Source organism: Gossypium hirsutum, chromosome A07 (assembly GCF_007990345.1).
Source record: "Gossypium hirsutum isolate 1008001.06 chromosome A07, Gossypium_hirsutum_v2.1, whole genome shotgun sequence".
Classification (NCBI taxonomy): Eukaryota; Viridiplantae; Streptophyta; class Magnoliopsida; order Malvales; family Malvaceae; genus Gossypium; species Gossypium hirsutum.
The window spans coordinates 18610858-18628002 of record NC_053430.1 but is presented as its reverse complement, the minus strand read 5'-3'; the positions used below and the strand labels follow the sequence as shown (position 1 = coordinate 18628002).

The window sequence follows — 17145 nt, the reverse complement described above, 5'->3', positions numbered from 1 at the left end:
TAATTTATCCAGACTAGTAACTATTTTCCGGTAGAAGAAAAAACAAAGTGACTTCTTGAGCATGAAGCATTAAAACTCTATTCCCCCATAGAAAGGAGCTTCCTACTACAAAAAGGCCAAACTTCGAGTGAAAATATGGGTTGTTGGCGTTGATGGGGTTCATTGTTTCTCTACTTTGTGTTTAATAATTAAAGGAAAATAGCAGGTTAGTGAAGTTATTATGGTCACAAAAACTTTAACTGCTTATAATCCAAAAATGTCACATAGTGTTTTCCTAACAATGGGGTCTTCTTTTCCATAAAAGACAATGTTCAGTCAAACTGTTCTGGGTTTTGAATTGTAGAAATAGATAATTGGGAAGGAATGGTTTCTTAGTTGTGGATCATGAATTAATGATGTGGAGGCATAGCTTCATAAACAAATCAGTCATTCTTAGTGATGGGTTTTATTTTACCAAGTGGTGAATGCAACACAAGGCATATTTGAGAACTTTTGCTAAGACAAACAAAAAAAATATTATACTCAAAATATAAGCACAAAAAGAAGCCGAAGCAACTAACTTTATTGATACAAGACAAGCTCAGATTGATATTACAAAAACGAAACATCAGAATTAAAAGAGGGGAAATTTGGAGCACATTTACCGGGTCTTGCTATCGTAATCAACCACCTCGGAATCGGTAACGGATCGTGAATGTTGGACGATGGAACGACCGATGGAATTGATCCAATCCTCTCTGTCCTTCTCCGTATCGGCGACGAAATACATGGTTGAATCTCGTGTTGATAGCTCGAAAGCGAAGGCCTTTTTGACGATATCCTCGGCTCCCTTGACAGTAAGGCAAAGGTCCACCGATACAACGCCGCGTGGAGCGGAGGTGCGGGCGACGGAGCCAGGGTCCTTGAACCATAACAGCTTGCCTCGCTTCAAAACAAACCACCGGCGTCGCCAAGTTTTGATATAATCGCCTTGTTTTGTTAACCAACCAGCTCGTTCGGGGTTGGTCCAGAAATCGACGCCTTTGTAGTCTTCCGGATTCGGATCCTGACGCGTTGCGGCTCGCCATAGATTCTCCATTGCTTTTAAAGTTTTAAGAGAGAAGAATTGGACAGGGAGTCAAGGACTTTTTGGATCTGTACTTACGAGCTAGGAGATGACGATTTTTGCTATGCTATAAAATCAGTAATTAAGCTTTTCGATATATTTTAAGATGGATCTAACGGCACCTATAAATTATTTTTTTAAAAAATAAACAATGATTATTTGCCCCTCCATTCTAATAAAAAAAATTTATTTCATTTGTCAAATCACTTAAAATAAATGAAAAAAATTAATTCTAACTTCTCTAATATAGCATTTACATATATACCATGTCAACAACTAATTATTCTTTAAATTCAAAAAGTTTATAAATATTATTTAAAAAATTTAAAAAGTATTTAACAAGTATAAAATTTATTTAACAATATTCTATCATTTTCATAATTTAAAAAAATTTATTTAATTGTTGCATGGTATACATGTAAAATATAACTTCAGTAAAGTTAACAATAAACGCTAGTCTTTTCATCCATTTTAAAGTGTTTTGATAAAAAGTGTTAATTTAAAGACTAAAAGAAACAAAAAAAAAATAAATTAAAAGTTAAATTATTTATTTTTATGAAAAATAATGAACCAAATAAGTCATTATACCAAAAAAATAAATCTATCTGAAAACTCACTTATTCCCTTGCATCTTATGAAGCATTTTAGAATATGTTTATTCACGTTTTTTAACAAACTGAAAAATTAAGGTCTAACAAAATTAGTGTTGAAATTTTAAGTATTAAATCTAAGTTATAAAATGTGTAATATATTACTTATAATTAATTATAATATATAATATATTGTTTGATAAATACAAATTTTAAGTTATAAAAAATTATATTTTTATATTTTATCCTTAATTTTTACATATTTCACCTTATTCTAAACCAAAAAATAAATTTTAAACTTTTTGGGTAATATGATATTGAAAAAATAAAATAAAATTGAGTTAATTGAAAATATTATTCATTAAGTGATAAGTAACTCTTATCTACTTATTATTTTCTGTACTTTTTTGTAAAAAATTTCTATCAAATTGTTTTAATTTTAGATTATCAAACATATGTACAAAATTAAATGCCTAAGTAAATTTTAAATAAATAAAAATAACATCCTTATTTTTCATTTATATACTTTTACTAGTTTTCTTATTGCACTTGAAAATTCTATATATTAATTTAATTAAAGTAGATTGTTTTTTAATATAAATTTATAACATCTCATTTATAATATAAAAAAATAATATATAAATTTAATTTAAAAATATGATAATTGTTATGAGACTTATTTTAAATGAACAATATTTTAAAATTGTTTTTAAAATATGATAGTTAGTATAAGACCTAATTTAAATAAATAATATTTTAAAATTTATAAACAATATTATAGGAGAGAAAGAGAGAGAATTTCGACTACGATAAAGAGGCTGACAGTGGACGGTAGTGTCGGCAACGGTTGGAGAAAGGTTCGACAATTTGGGTTTCTATGGTGAAGGGAATGAAATAAAGAAAAAGAAAACAGAAGAAAAAGAAAACGAAGAGATGATAAAATTTAAAAAAAAAAAAACACAAGAGTCAATTACAAGAAAATGAATCTTACCCATGTAGAAAATTGAAAAAATTAAGTGAAAATTTCCAAAATCCCACATCAATTTTCCGTAAAATATCCAACAGTAATCAAAATATTTAATTTCAAAAAATTCAGTAATTTGAGTGACCAACATAAAATGAAGTTAATAGTTTAGTACCATTTTTATACTTTACCATATTTATAAAAAGTTTTAGGGGCGAGGATAAAGCATATACTAAAGAGAGAACCCCCCCTCTATACAAAAATCCAACGGCCAGGGATAAAGTGGCCAAACACTTCATTTTAGAAGTATTGAGAAGACATTATTTATCAACAAATGAAGACTCTGCAAGATCGATGGCACGGGCAAGAGCGGCGGCTTTATTCTCACATTCTCTCTGTTCTTCAGCAGGGACACTGTCTGCAACTATGCCAGCCCCGGCTTGCAGGTGAGCAACCCATTCTTGACGCTTGCTCGCGTCTTTGTATGAATACATAGTGTCATAACGGGTCGCTGTCGGAAAAACAATGGTTCTCAGTGCGAGGGCAATATCCATATCACCGGAGAATGAAATGCCTCCAAACCCACCACTATATGGTCCCCGCCTCGTAACTTCTAATTGATCAATCAACTCCATTGCTTTTACCTGTATTTCAGTGTAAGAAAATAGTAAACCAGAATGAAGCAAAGCTTATGACCACCACTAGAAATAGAAATATGTCGGTGAGAAGGAAAACCTTTGGGGCCCCACTAACAGTTCCGACAGGCAATGCTGCACGCAAAGCATCCCAGCTAGTTAAATCGTCAAGTAACTCTCCTGTCACCTGCATATTTGGTGTAGAATTGTCACTACTCACAATGAACAGCAGCATAATAAGCATTGTAAAGCAGCTTCAATAATGGCAGAAAGCTTAAAGTTTACATCTCCTCCGTTAAGGCCATATATGTACTTCTAGAAAGAAAAATCATACCGTTGAACTGATGTGCATAACATGGGAATATCGTTCGATATTCATCAGCTTTTCGACCTTAACAGATCCTGGCTTGGAAACCTGCACAAATATAAGTCCAATCTTACAGCCAGTTTATAAAATGGAAACTATAATCAAAGCTCTAATAGAGTATATTGCCAACATGATTGTCTCAACATTCTAAGTTGGTAACAAAGCTGCAAAATTCTATATATTTTCCAATGTGATCTTGCAAATCCATAAATTGACCAAAGTATACATTAGAACTTCTGCACTACTTCAATGAAAATTTAGAGAAATAAACCTTTCCCACATCATTTCTCCCCAAGTCAACTAGCATAATGTGCTCCGCACACTGCTTTTCATCAGCCAAAAGTTCTTTTTCCAGCATTAAATCTTCTTTAGGTGTTTTCCCTCTTCTAATGGTCCCAGCAAGAGGTCGATTAGTAATCTTTCCCTGTCAACAAGATATAAAAAGCGATAAATGTCAGTTACAGCAATCTAATGTTACAACACTTTTGCCAATCGTGAATGAGGGGCAATGAAATGGGAAACCTCACTCTAACAAACCAGAAGACAAAAAGGAACTGGACATAAAAATATTATTGTGTCAAAGTACTCATTCTAATACTGCAAGAATTACCTTCTTCACGCGTGTAAGAATTTCCGGACTGGAAGCAACAAGTATACACCCTCTAGCCTGATCAAAGGATAAATGTGTTGAAAAGCTAGAATATCAAAATTAAGCAAAGCATTTCCAACAAGGATAAGAAGGCAAAACCTGCAAATATGTCATGTATGGGCTTGGATTAACAATCCTGAGGGCTCTGTATATTTCAAATGGGTCAGCAAATGTTCTACGTTCAAAACGCTGACTTAATACAATCTGGAAAATATCACCAGCCAGAATGTGCTCTTTAGCCCGCAACACAGCCTCTGTGTATGCATCACTTGTCATGCTTGAAATCTCCAATTTTGGGCCAAAAAGACGAGTATACAACTTGATTGAACCTGCAGGCAGCTTTGGGCTGAAATTGACAAAATAAAAAAATTATAGAGAGAAAAAGATGTTTAGAAAGGTATGGGATCATTAAGAAACAATCACTCACGGATCTATATCATGTACTCTAGATACTAAAGTTTCCAATCGTTTCATGCCATCATTATAGGCCTCATCAACTGAAGAATATTGATCTAACCGCACCCAGTGAATCAAAAATGCTTTCTGTGTTCAACAAGTTAATAAATCAAAGCCAAGATTATTCTCAAAAACATCCATAAAGTTCAACTATAATTTAAACCAAGACTGCATATCAAGATGCGTAATGTCATCCGAAAGGGGGAAAAAGAAGTGAAAATCACAGGAATGTAGGCATCATCATAATGGCCTTTGAAACAGACCTAAGTTAAAGACATATAATAGAGTAATACACAATTCCACTACATAAATTTGAGAAACACTTAAGGAAATAAGAGATGCCACTTAAAGACATACTCCCTTGCCGATAAAACAAATGAGACACACCAAGAAAGAAATTATACATAGACTATAGGACAAATGTAAAATACCTTCTCAACATGATCAAATACAATGACATCATCATAGAGGCCTAGATGAGCATCTGGAAGGTTTCGGTCATCGAGGGGAGCACTAGAGAATGGAAGCTTCTTTTTCTCTACGTACCGCACTGTGTCATATGAGAAATAACCAACCCAGCCACCTGAACAAAGACATTGTATCATTACACCATAAGTTGGTGTCTTCAATAACAAAAGCCTTCCATTCTTCTATTTTATCCATCAAAAACTGATGTGACACCTAAATATTTCCAGAAATGTCAATAAGTAGTACGGCTCCAGAGTGATTTTATAGACTAGCACGTATAGAAATGGAAAGACAAAAAGAAGAAAAACAAAAAAAAACAAGATCAGAAATATCCAAAAACAAAGTTGATGACAGGACCTTCACACAAAAAACCAAAAGGGGTTATGGTGAACATCAGCTGAAGCTAAAGCTATTAAGTCCAAATTACTCACCACAAAATACTTCTGGAAGCTCATCTATACGTTGGGGCTCCCATTGCTCCATAATTCTCCGTGGAACGGTCATTGGATCGTCCACAATCTCCTCTATCTTACTCCCCTCCTCATGGTTCATAATTGTAACCATATTTTCTTTAGCCACAATTTCAATGCTTGGCTGAGCTCCAACCACACTATACCTTCCCTAACACGAATTAGCCCAAAATACACATCAACATAAACATTACTAAACCATAGCCTATAAACATATAACAGGCGCGCGAAGAAGGAACTTACAACACTGGAAGCCATCAAACCAGGCTCGACAGACTCGAACAAAAAGCTCGGAGCATCCCTATCATCTTCCTTGACTAAACATCTATATGCTATCACCGGAGTCAAGTGATCCGAGAATATACATCGGTAAAGAGGAACTAAATTCCCGTTCTTCGAAGCTTCTCGAAATTTCACTGACTGATCAACTGGTGAAAATTCAAATCATAGAAAAAAAAACTTTTTTCTTTAAAAGTTCATATACATTACTTTCACTGAAGAAGGTGAAGAGGCAATAAGTTGAACTATTGGGGGGGGGAGTTTGAAATTAGTAATTTTAATCTAAATTGAAAGGAAAATGACATCTTTGTCTACTGTATGCTTCCATGAACAAAAACAGAATCATTCAAAAATCATTTATTTTATTTTATTTTATTGAGATTGAGATTGAGATTGAGATTGAAGGGAAAGTAATAGTACCTATGAGGGAAAGTAATAGTACCTATGGAAGGAGATGATGAAAGAGAAGTGCATCTGAGCGTACGGACGCGGGAAGTGGAGCCAACAAGAGAAATGGACCTTGAACGGGAGCCGGAGAATCTGGGGTTGAGGTTGACGGAAACGGTAGAAGAGAACCGGAGGGGATTAGACAGAAGCTGACGGGAAGGAAAGGCTAGGGTTTCGATGGCGGCCATTGCAGCAATTTATTTTGCCTATTCAAAAGTGTGAAACTGATGCGCCAAAAATTACGAAAGTTATTCAGTTCCAGAAAATGAAGGCAAAAACTTAGGGATTTGCGCTCATTGTAAAGGAGAGAGAAAGTCGGTACGGTTTGTTGATTTAGATCCGTCATTGGAACCTAACGTTGATTGGGCTTGGATCGGGTTCCAACCTTCTTTCATTTTAATAATATGCATATTTATCAATTTTATCATTTTCCTCTCAATTCTTTTTTTCTTTTTCTTTCATCTCATTATTCAAATTTAGGTTGTTAAAATTTTATTAACACTCACGTGATAGTTCTCGTATACTTAGTTGCTTTCTTGTATTTAAGAATAGATTGTATTTTTAATTTATGTATTGAAAAAATAGATAAATTAACTTTTTTACATTTCAGAAAGAGCAAATTAATCTCTTCACTAAATTTTTATCTGTTAAATGATGACATAGAATACTCATTTAAATAGCTAATTACTAATTTAATTCCTGAACTATTGTTAAAATATCATTTTATTTTTTAAAATTTTTCTTAACAATAATTCTAACAATTAAAAAGAATCTTAAATATATTAAAAATTATGTTAAAATTTCAACAAATTAAATTTTCAACGTTTATAAATTTTGCCATTTTAGTTATAATTTTGAAATTTTTAATGACTTTGACCCTCAAAATTTACAAAATCTATGAATTTACTCTTAACTCTAAAATATAAAAAAATTTGTTTTAAAATTTTTTAATCATTTATAACCCGCCAACTAACCTATATGAGATATTAAAAGAAAAAAAAGGGAAACTACACTCGCTATCTTTAAATTTTGGTCAAGATTATATTTTGGCCATCCAATTTTTAAAACTTACGTAATAGCCATTAACGTTACCGAATTGGAACATTTAAGATACCCACATGTCATTAAATAATAATAGATAACCTCATGTTAATTACAATTTAAAAATAATCAAAGCTAGTTAAAACAGAAGTTCATATTATAATAATATATTTTTGAGTCAAGAGTGCTCTCTTAGGTTTCCCGAAGAAATAGTGAATACTGTGGTTGGGATGAAGACGAGCGGTGACTCTGGAAAGATTGATGATCGAAACGAGATTAATCTCCTTGAAGAAGAGTTAATTCAATTAACAGTGAAAAGTTCTTTAGTTACTCCAAGTGAAAATCCGACGCTGCTTTGTACTGTTTGGACGAGAAAATCATACAACCCAGATAGTCTGCGTGCGCAATTACGGAGTATCTGGAAAACAAAAAAAAAAGTTTAAGATTCTCATAGTGAGGCAGAATTTATTTACAATTTCTTTTGAAGATGAAGAAGACTTAGAACAGATTCTGGAGGGACAGCCATGGTTTTTCCGAAAACAATTAATCATCTTCAACAGATTGTCTCAACCCGTGGAGCGTAGCAAGATGTAACTAATTTTTTCCCCTTTCTGGTTAAAAGTTGGTCCATGCCCGCCAGAATGTGACAAGAAAGATTTGATGCATGCTATTAAGTCTACTTTTGGGGGAGTAATCCCGGCAGAGATAAAGGGAGAATTCTGTCGCATTCGTGTGAACTTGAATATCCAAAAACAGTTAAGAAGAGGTATCTTTGTTTCTTTGTGCGGAAAAAGGAAATCCTGGTTACCTTTCAAATACGAAAATCTCCCAACTTTTTGCTTTGGTTGTGGAAGGATAGGACATGGGGTCAAAGAATGTTTGGAAACTCAAAAGGGAGAATCTCATACAGCTAAAAGGACTATCCTTTCTCGTTAGCTCTTAAAGCAGAATCGTCCATAGTCGGGAAAGAAAGTCTAATTGTTGGCTCCATAACGAAAAAGTCAATGCATCAGTGTTTTTACACGGGGGAGGAAGTGGCAAACAAAGAGACGAAGTTATCACCGGTAACGTCAGACTTGAATCTTCGGCCGGAGAAAGTAGATGTCGTGCAACAGGACTCTATGATTAGGAAGCGGAGAAATTGTAGGAATGTTTTAGAGATATAGTTGAGAGGAATTCGCTACAGATATCGTCTAAAAAAAGGGAAATAATTTTAAGGGATAATGATGAGGGAATTCGCTACAGATATCGTCTAAAAAAGGGGAAATAATTTTAAGGGATAATGATGAGGAAATCTCGCCTAAAAATTTGGCTATAAAAAGGGAGGCACAAACAGACAAAACTTGCCGCAACCTAGAAGCTGGTCAAATAGAAAATTTAGTACAAATGGGGCCCACAAAAGTGTTGGAGAGTAGGAGTACAAGCAGGTTTAGTAATGAAGTTGAGCCTAAAATTAGCCACTTATCAGTGGGATCAAACAGGCTAATTGAAGCTTCTCAATTGGGCTACAGGAAGATGAGCTGGAGGCATCTATCCAGCAGGGAGGAAGAAGATTCCATCATAGGGGAGTATATGAGCGGAAAACGAAAATTTGACCCAGAGATGGTGAGAGTCTCAGACTTGAATGTCGAAGCTTCGACTAAAAAAGAAAAATTAGATTATGGGAATTCGGGAGGAAAAGAAGTAGTAGATGAGTCTCTGATTATTAAGGAAGGTAGTGCTGCAATTTCACAAATTACATCGGCGGCTGGCAAATGGCCAGCTAACAGAGATCAATGAAAATCCTAAGCTGGAACGTCCGAAGATTGGGGAATTCTCGGGCGACTAGAAGGCTTCATCACATGTTGAAGCTTTATAAACCCCAAATGGTCTTCTTGATAGAGACAAAGTTAGACAGCATTAGAATGGAACGGTTATGGAAGCGGTGAGGATTTCAAAATGGAATGGATATCTCAGCAAGTGGTGGTTTAAGCCTTGCATGGAATGGTAACAATTTAGTTCAAGTTTATAGCTACTCACAAAATCACTTTGATGTGGAGATTAATGAGGAAAATAGTTTGCACAAATGGCGTTTCACTGGGTTTTATGGTAACCCAAATCAATCAAATAAACATGAGTCATAGAATCTACTACGCAGATTGAAGAATAACAGCCATCTACCATAGTGCGTATGTGGTGATTTCAACGAAATTATGTATGCACATGAGAAAATGGGAGGACGAACAAAAGATGAGAAACAAATGGAGGCATTTCGGTCAACTCTAGAAGTTTGTGGTCTGGCTGATATGGGTTTCAAAGGAAAAAAGTTTACTTGGGAGGGGTAATTTTGCTGATACAAATATCAGAGAGCGTTTGGACAGGGAGGTCGCGACTCGAGAGTGGCTGAATTTGTTTCCTGAGTATGAAGTTCAACATTTTTCACATTCTTTCTCTAATCACTGCCCAGTTTTCATTATGACTATGCCGAATGTACAAAGCATTGGAGGTAGTTGTTTTAAATTTGAATCTTGGTGGGTCACTGAGCCATCGTGTGAAGAAATCATAAAGGACGCGTGGCAGAGGCAATCTGGTAACGTTTTGGAAAAATTTGAAAATAGTCGTTTGAGCTTACAAAATTAGGCTAAGACTATCAAAGGGGATCGTGAAAGAAAATCGAATATTCTAAGGGAAAGACTGGTTGAACTTGACAAGAAGAATAGAGATAATGATATCATTGCCGAGATCATTGATGTAAAGCTTGAATTAAATTGAGAGATGGAGAAGGAGGAGATGTACTGGGAGCAGAGGGCGAGATTTGAATTGGCTAAGCCAAGAGGATAAGAATACGGCCTTTTTCCACAGTCTAACGTCCCAAAGACGTAGAACAAATAGAATACGACAGATGGAAGATAACAAAGGTATCCTCCGTACTGAAGAAAAAGATATAGAAGTCATAACCAGGAACTATTTTATGAAGCTATTCGAATCTAAAGGTGTTGGTAATACAAGTCACTTACTCTCAGGTTTTCGTTGCACTATCACCGATAGCATGAATCAAGTGCTGACTGCCATTTTAAAGAGAAGGAAATTCTTGAAGCAATTAACAGTATGGGGCCGACAAAAGGGTCTGAACCTGATGGTTTTTCGGTAATTTTTTTCAAAAATTCTGGCATATTGTAAGGAGGGAGGTAAGTGATTTTTTTTGGAAGTTCTTAATCATGGTAAAACTTTTGATCTATTAAACCATATGAATATCGTACTACTACCTAAGAATCCTCATCCAAAAAACCCATCTGAATTTAGACCAATTAGCCTTTGCTCGGTCTTTTATAAAATAATTTCAAAATCTATAGCAAACAGGCTACAGAAAGTTTTGGATTATTGTATAGATCCGGCTTAGAGTTCTTTTGTACCGAGAAGATTAATTACTGATAATGTTCTTCTGGCATATGAAATTCTACAATCTATGAAGAACAAAAGGATGGGAAAAAGGGGTCTTATGGCTCTTAAGATTGATATGAGTAAAGCGTATGATCGGGTGGAGTGGGATTTCTTACAACAAATGATGGCAAAAATGGGGTTTAATGGGTCTTGGATTCAGCTCATTATGAGATGCATCAATATGGTTACGTACTCGGTTGAGTTGGATGGGAAGTCGGGGGAGATTTTTATGCCAGGGAGAGGATTACGTCAAGGGGATCCTTTGAGTCCTTTTCTGTTTCTTATATACAGTGAGGGACTATCTACATTATTAAAACTTGCAAGCGCAGAAGGATTGTTGAGAGGAATAAAGGCGAGTCGAAGAGGCCCCCAAATTACTCATCTTTTTGCGGACGACTTTGTTTTGTTTGGAGAAGCAACCGAAGAAGGTACCAGGATTTTTGGAAAAATCTTAAAAGAATATGAAAAATGCTCGGGACAAATGCGTTAATTATGGAAAGTCCACAGTCTATTTTAGCTCCAACACAATTGAAGTAATTTGTTCAGCTATCTCAAGTAGACTGGGGGTGAAATGGACGAATAACGCAGAGAAATATCTGGGCTTGCCAAGTATGGTGGGTAGGAGCAAAAAGTTAGCTTTTCAACACCTAAAAGATAGTCTTAAAAGTAAAAATTGATTGTTGGAGTTCTCGCTTATTATCACGGGCAAAGAGGTTTTCATTAAAGCAATGTTACAAGCTATTCCTACTTATACAATGGGTTGTTTTTTATTACCGAAGTCTGTATGCGATGATATGGAGAAAATAATTGCCAAATTCTGGTGGCAGAAGGGGTACGGGAAAAGGGGGATTCATTGGTGTTCATGGACCAATTTATGCGAATTGAAGGAATTTCGCGGTCTTGGTTTTCATGATTTTGCAAAGTTTAATTTGGCCCTTCTGGCTAAGCAGGGTTGGAGATTAGTTGAAAATCCCAATTCTCTTTTAGCACAAACGTTAAAGGCCAAATATTATCCGAATACTGACTTTCTAAACTCAGAGTTAGGACATTTACCTTCATATACCTAGAAAAGTATATGGGCTGCAAAAGGCCTGTTGCAGTCAGGACTCTGTTGGAGGGTGGGAACGGGCTGGAATATCAATATCGAGGAGGATGTATGGGCTCAGGATGATGAACATCTACTTATTAAAAAAATAGTGAGTAATCCCGATTTGTTGAAAGTAGCGGACCTCATTGATTGCACAAATAGGTCTTGGAAAACTGAATTGATTAAAGGTACCTTCTCTGAAGTAGATGCCCAGCGAATCCTCCAAATCTCGCTTGCTCGTTTGCCACAGGATGACTTTCTGGCTTGGAGAGGCGAACCGACAGGCGAATACACAGTCAGAAGTGGGTATAGATTACTTTTACATGGCAATTCCATCAATAATAATGGATACAACCCAAGTGAAAACAGGAAATGTTACAAAAACTTGTGGAAAAGTGACCTCCCTTCTAAGTTAAAAATTACAGCATGGAGAGCCACTTTAAACTACCTTCCTACACTATCAAATCTACGAACTAAAAGGCTCATTACTGATGATGTTTGTCCGAGGTGTAAACAAGAAGTGGAGAACAGGAACCACGTATTTCGTGACTGCACTGTTTCAAAAGAAACATGGAATAGCTTAAACTTTATTTGGCCTGTAAACCTAGTAGATCTGGAATTTATGGAGTGGTTTACCTGGATTGTTTCAAATAGCAGAATGGATATCTGTCGTTCTTTTCTGTATACCATCTGGGCTATCTGGTTGGCCAGAAATAAATGGATTCATTAAGGCAAAAAAATGTCAAGAGCAGAGACAGCACGATTTGTTTCAAAATACTTACATGATCTCAACAACGTTAAACAAGGTAAGCTTGCCTTTAGCCTGATAACTGCAGAATGGAGGCCACCGGACCAAGGTATCTGTAAAATCAATTTTGATGCAGCAGTAGATCTCAAAATGAAGAAATTATGTTCGGGACTCATAGTCAGAAATTGGAAAGGGGAAACTTTAGTCACTAAAACCACAACCCATGAGAATATACTTACGGGGTTTGCAGCTGAGGCCGTTGCATGTTTACAGGCAGTTCTCTTGGGAAGGGATCTGGGATTACAGAGTGTTGTTATCGAAGGGGATTCCTTGACGGTGATCAAAAAAGTCCAGAACAAGAACAAAGATAAGTCAGTACTATACGCATACATCCAAGACATTCAGGAACTATGCAAGTTTTTCCATGAGATTCGATTCCATTATGTAAGAAGATGAGCAAATGCTAAAGCACATGACCTAGCATCGAAAGCTTTAAGAATGGCAGGAAATACTTACCTTACTCACGATCCAGTGGTTGCGAGAGTCACTGAAGCAGAGGTCGATCGGCGATGGGGGTGAAGCATACCAACAGTCTCTATGTTAAAGGAGAAAATTACTTGGGTTACCAGTCTTTTGTTCTTCTCCGAGAGCTGTAAATGAAAATGAAGATATTATTAGGGAAATTTCTAGAAAAACAACTCATAACTGCTGGGTTGTCTCATTTATGTTTTATTTTATTTTTCATAGTCTGGAGGTCCATTCATTAGGCCGATTGTCTAATGATTTTAATTGGTTTATTCTTATCAATACAACCCAGTTTCTTTCAAAAAAATAATAATCAAAGCTAATATTTAAATAAATATTTTATCTTAAAATTAAGTTACCCTATATTTGTTTGATTTTTTTTAAAAATTACTATTATGGTAAATTAAGAAAATGTTTTAGAGTTTTGAGATAAATTTAATTGTTTAAAATATACTGTTAAAAATATTAAAATAAATCTTTAAAAAAATCTAAATTTAATAATTTAAAATTTATCTTATCCTACTAAATTTGTTATTCTCTTAAATTTTACTATTAACACAAGTTATTCAAAATATCAGAATGAATTGTTCAAAAAGAAACCAGATTAAATCTTTTATCTAATTTGTAAATAATTAAAATTAAAAATTAAAAAAAAAACTATATTATCACTTTTTCTTATCCAATAAAAGCCTTAAAGATAAATTATTATAAATACTAAGAAAAATTTTAATTTTTTTATATAAATTTTACTAGCTTAAAATATTGAAATAAATTGTTTTAAAAACATCTATATTAAATTTTTTATCTTATTTTTTTAAGATAAATATTGCAAAATATAGACAAATTTTGATTTTGGCAATTTTATATATGCTCTTTTGGACATAATGTCTAAAACTACCGTAGTTCTTTCCCAACCATAAATAAAAGGATAATGTGTTTTAGTGCATTCGAACTCACATCCTCCTGCACTAATAACAATGCTCATGCCAATCGAATTAAGACTCAATCGACAGTTTTTGATGGATTTTAGTTACAATAAAATCGTATGGAATTTTAAATTTATTATAAATATAATTAAACTTGATGGTTAACATAATTTACATGTTAAAATGATGTAAAAGTGCTATTAGTTTGCCTCTTTTTTTTCCTTTGTTGCATTATTTTTTTTTTGTTAAAACTAATTGAAGATATTTTTTTTCATTAATTGATTGATGAATAGCATAGTTTATTGTTTAAATTCTTTATTTGAATAAATATGTGATTATTAAGAAGTAATTTGATTTTGAGTAAATAAAAAGTATTGGTTTAAAATTATATTTTGATAGTTTATTATTTTTAATGTAGAAATTATTAAATTTATTTTATTTTATTAAAAATTTGAAATAAATTATTACTTTTACTTTTAAAAAAAGAGTTATTCAGAGTACCATATTTATCTTTCAAGAATTATTTAAAATAATATAAAATATTATATTAATAAGATTAAAAGTAAGAAATAAATATTTTTTTAAAGATATGTATTTACTTTTATCAAACAACATAATTATATTCAGTATTTATATTTACTAATTTACCAAATAATTTTTAATATAAATTCAACACTTAACAAATGTAACAGTAAAATTTAATACTTAAATTTTCAACATTTAAAATTTTAGCTTATCAAACTCACTCTAAAACTATAAAATTTATATTCCAATTATGCACTGAAATTGCAAGAAATTACACATTTCCTTTTTATTACTTATAATCTTTTTTTAATTAAAAAGAAATATATCATTACGCTAAGGTTAAATCTTTGCTTTCTTACTACAAACTATTTGACGCTTTGGTGTTTTTTATATTCAATTTTAAGTATTTTAAAAGAAAAAAAATTTATTTATACAATTATTTCTTGCATAAGTGAACTTGATTACAATACTAGTTAATTTTTCATCAAAACTATTTGGATTTTTTAATTAAATCATTATTCAAACATATTTTGATCACGAAGTAAGATCATTTTTTCCCTTAAGCTATAATCTAAAACTATAGTTTATAATAATATTTATTACATTATTGAATAATTTTTATTTTATTTATAAATATTATTTTGTAAAAAATATTTGAAATAATAAAAATACTATAATTTCTCGTATATAATTCAATACATAATTTTTTTAATTACAAATATATATATATGTCAAAGTTAAAACTTTGTAATATATCATAGTAATGGTGATAGATTCGAGATAATGAGGAGAATGATAGGCCATCTGAGACTTGGCCTTTTGTGCATCACTGATACGGTGGGTCTCTTAAGACTTTTGGTAGTTTTTTCTTGGTTAATCAATGTTCATCGTCATGTTGATTTGATGATGTGAGGCTAGGATGCAAATTTTAACAATTTGATCAAGTTGATGCATCTTTAATTTGTTTCTTAATTATTCCAGTGTTGCAATTATTATCAATTTGTCCTTCTCTTTTTTTGAGATTACATGGCATTTATGCATTAGTTTGTAGTGATTTATTTATCGTTTATACTACGTGTCATACACATTTTTATATTTTACATACATAAATATAAATATAAATATAATATTTAAAATTTTAATCTTATTTTCACAAAATATCTTCAAATTAACTCCCAAAAAGGAATATGCAGGTTCGAAGCTTGGAGATGACATTATTGAGAAAGGCAATTATGAACTCTTAACATGAACCATAAAACAAACATAAATAATACAAAAAAAAATATCTTCAAAATAGGTACTGAGCAAAATTCTAAAAAGTATTATTTTCTTTTCATTAAAACAAGGTTTACGCCCAGCGTTCTTGACACTTGGATCGTTAAAAAAAGTTAACAAAAAATAAACTATAAAAATTAGAGCACTAAAATTTTTTGAAGTTTTTACGGTTTTTCATTTTTTACACGTAATTGTCTAATTTGTTAGCACACGGGTTCTTGTGGCGTTCTTTCCCGTGCTGTTTCTAGTTACTATTTTCGGTAATTGTTGATAGTTTGGGGATTAAGTGGGTTCTATGGGGGCAATTGGCCTTAGTTTTGATAGGACAATGGAAGATAATCTGGCTGCTCTGAGAATTGCGGAGGCTAAGGAGGATGTGATTCATCTCCTAAGGCTTTCCACTGGTCGACATTCTTTGTATGAATTTTGTTTTGTGGGTCGTTTTGCTACTGCTAGTGTGACACATTTCCCTGCTATACGCAATACTCAAACGAATTTGTGGCATCTTTTGGGAGGAATACAAATTACTAACTTAGGGGAGAAACGATTTCTCTTTCGTTTCTTTAATCGTGTCGATTTTGATCGGGTTGTTAAAGGAGCACATTGGACTTTTAACAACCATATTTTGGTCTTTCATTGCTTGAGCCCTTGTGAGGACCCTCTATTGGTACCTTTGATCTACTCCTACTTTTGGGTGCAGGTTCACAATCTACCATCTGGACTATTTTCGAAAGTTGTTGCTCAGGCATTGGGGAATTTTGTTGGGTTTTTTGAAGAGTATGATGTCAAACAGGCTGTTCACGGAGTTGTTCCATTCTTGCGGATTCGGGTCAGAGTTGATATTCGGGCCCTTTGAAGCGCTAGAAGAAGATTCAACTATTCTCTAGGGAATTTGTTTATGTTCAATTTCGCTACGAAAAGCTTACACTGTTCTGTTTCTTGTGTAGTTGACTGGGCCATGGTGACAGTTTCTGCGCCATTCACTTGGCAAAGGAAGTCACTGCAAATGATATGGGATGGGATATTTCTCTGAGAGCGGTGGGATATTAAGCCACTGTTATGGACATTATTTAGTTGCAAAAAGAAAATCCTGACGTTTCTCATAGGACAGATCTTTCGGGCACCTCTAAGACTGTAGGTTTGCTAAATACCCTACTGGTTCCGTTTC

At 33.5% G+C, this 17145-nt stretch overlaps 3 protein-coding genes across 5 annotated transcripts; 1 reads left to right on the top strand and 2 right to left on the bottom strand.

Moving 5' to 3' along the window:
• Positions 1-530: 530 nt before the first annotated feature.
• LOC107960053 (pleckstrin homology domain-containing protein 1) lies at positions 531-1219 on the bottom strand. The gene has a single exon (XM_016896259.2). The coding sequence runs from the start codon at positions 1076-1078 to the stop codon at positions 641-643; it is 438 nt and encodes a 145-aa protein (XP_016751748.1). The 5' UTR covers positions 1079-1219; the 3' UTR covers positions 531-640.
• Positions 1220-2750: 1531 nt separating this feature from the next.
• Positions 2751-6781, bottom strand: LOC107960051 (anthranilate synthase alpha subunit 2, chloroplastic). Of its 3 annotated transcripts, none has more exons than XM_016896255.2 (11): positions 6426-6781; positions 5948-6132; positions 5666-5855; positions 5198-5349; positions 4738-4853; positions 4410-4656; positions 4272-4328; positions 3933-4085; positions 3629-3709; positions 3395-3481; positions 2751-3303 (listed from the first exon to the last, which is right to left on the bottom strand). In XM_016896255.2, the coding sequence occupies exons 1-11, from the start codon at positions 6616-6618 to the stop codon at positions 2980-2982; spliced, it is 1785 nt and encodes a 594-aa protein (XP_016751744.2). In that variant the 5' UTR covers positions 6619-6781; the 3' UTR covers positions 2751-2979. The 3 variants fall into 3 exon arrangements, with proteins under 3 accessions (XP_016751744.2, XP_040973637.1, XP_016751745.2); XM_041117703.1 differs by having other exon boundaries at positions 6404-6564; XM_016896256.2 differs by having other exon boundaries at positions 5666-5850; positions 6404-6564.
• Positions 6782-10352: 3571 nt separating this feature from the next.
• On the top strand, positions 10353-12708 carry LOC107961024 (uncharacterized). The gene is made up of 4 exons (XM_016897270.1): positions 10353-10589; positions 10923-11319; positions 11438-11505; positions 11959-12708. The coding sequence occupies exons 1-4, from the start codon at positions 10353-10355 to the stop codon at positions 12706-12708; spliced, it is 1452 nt and encodes a 483-aa protein (XP_016752759.1).
• Positions 12709-17145: the final 4437 nt, after the last annotated feature.

Coding starts and splice junctions, on each gene's coding strand:
- LOC107960053 (XM_016896259.2), bottom strand. CDS start 1,078: ATGGAGAATCTATGGCGAGCCGCAACGCGTCAGGATCCGAATCCGGAA.
- LOC107960051 (XM_016896255.2), bottom strand. CDS start 6,618: ATGGCCGCCATCGAAACCCTAGCCTTTCCTTCCCGTCAGCTTCTGTCT. Junction 6,133..6,425: donor TTCATCATCTCCTTCCATAG/GTACTATTACTT, acceptor AATTTTCACCAG/TTGATCAGTCAGTGAAATTT. Junction 4,086..4,271: donor TTCTTACACGCGTGAAGAAG/GTAATTCTTGCA, acceptor TCTTGTTGACAG/GGAAAGATTACTAATCGACC.
- LOC107961024 (XM_016897270.1), top strand. CDS start 10,353: ATGGAAGATAACAAAGGTATCCTCCGTACTGAAGAAAAAGATATAGAA. Junction 10,590..10,922: donor AAAAGGGTCTGAACCTGATG/GTTTTTCGGTAA, acceptor CAATCTATGAAG/AACAAAAGGATGGGAAAAAG. Junction 11,320..11,437: donor TGGAGAAGCAACCGAAGAAG/GTACCAGGATTT, acceptor TAATTTGTTCAG/CTATCTCAAGTAGACTGGGG.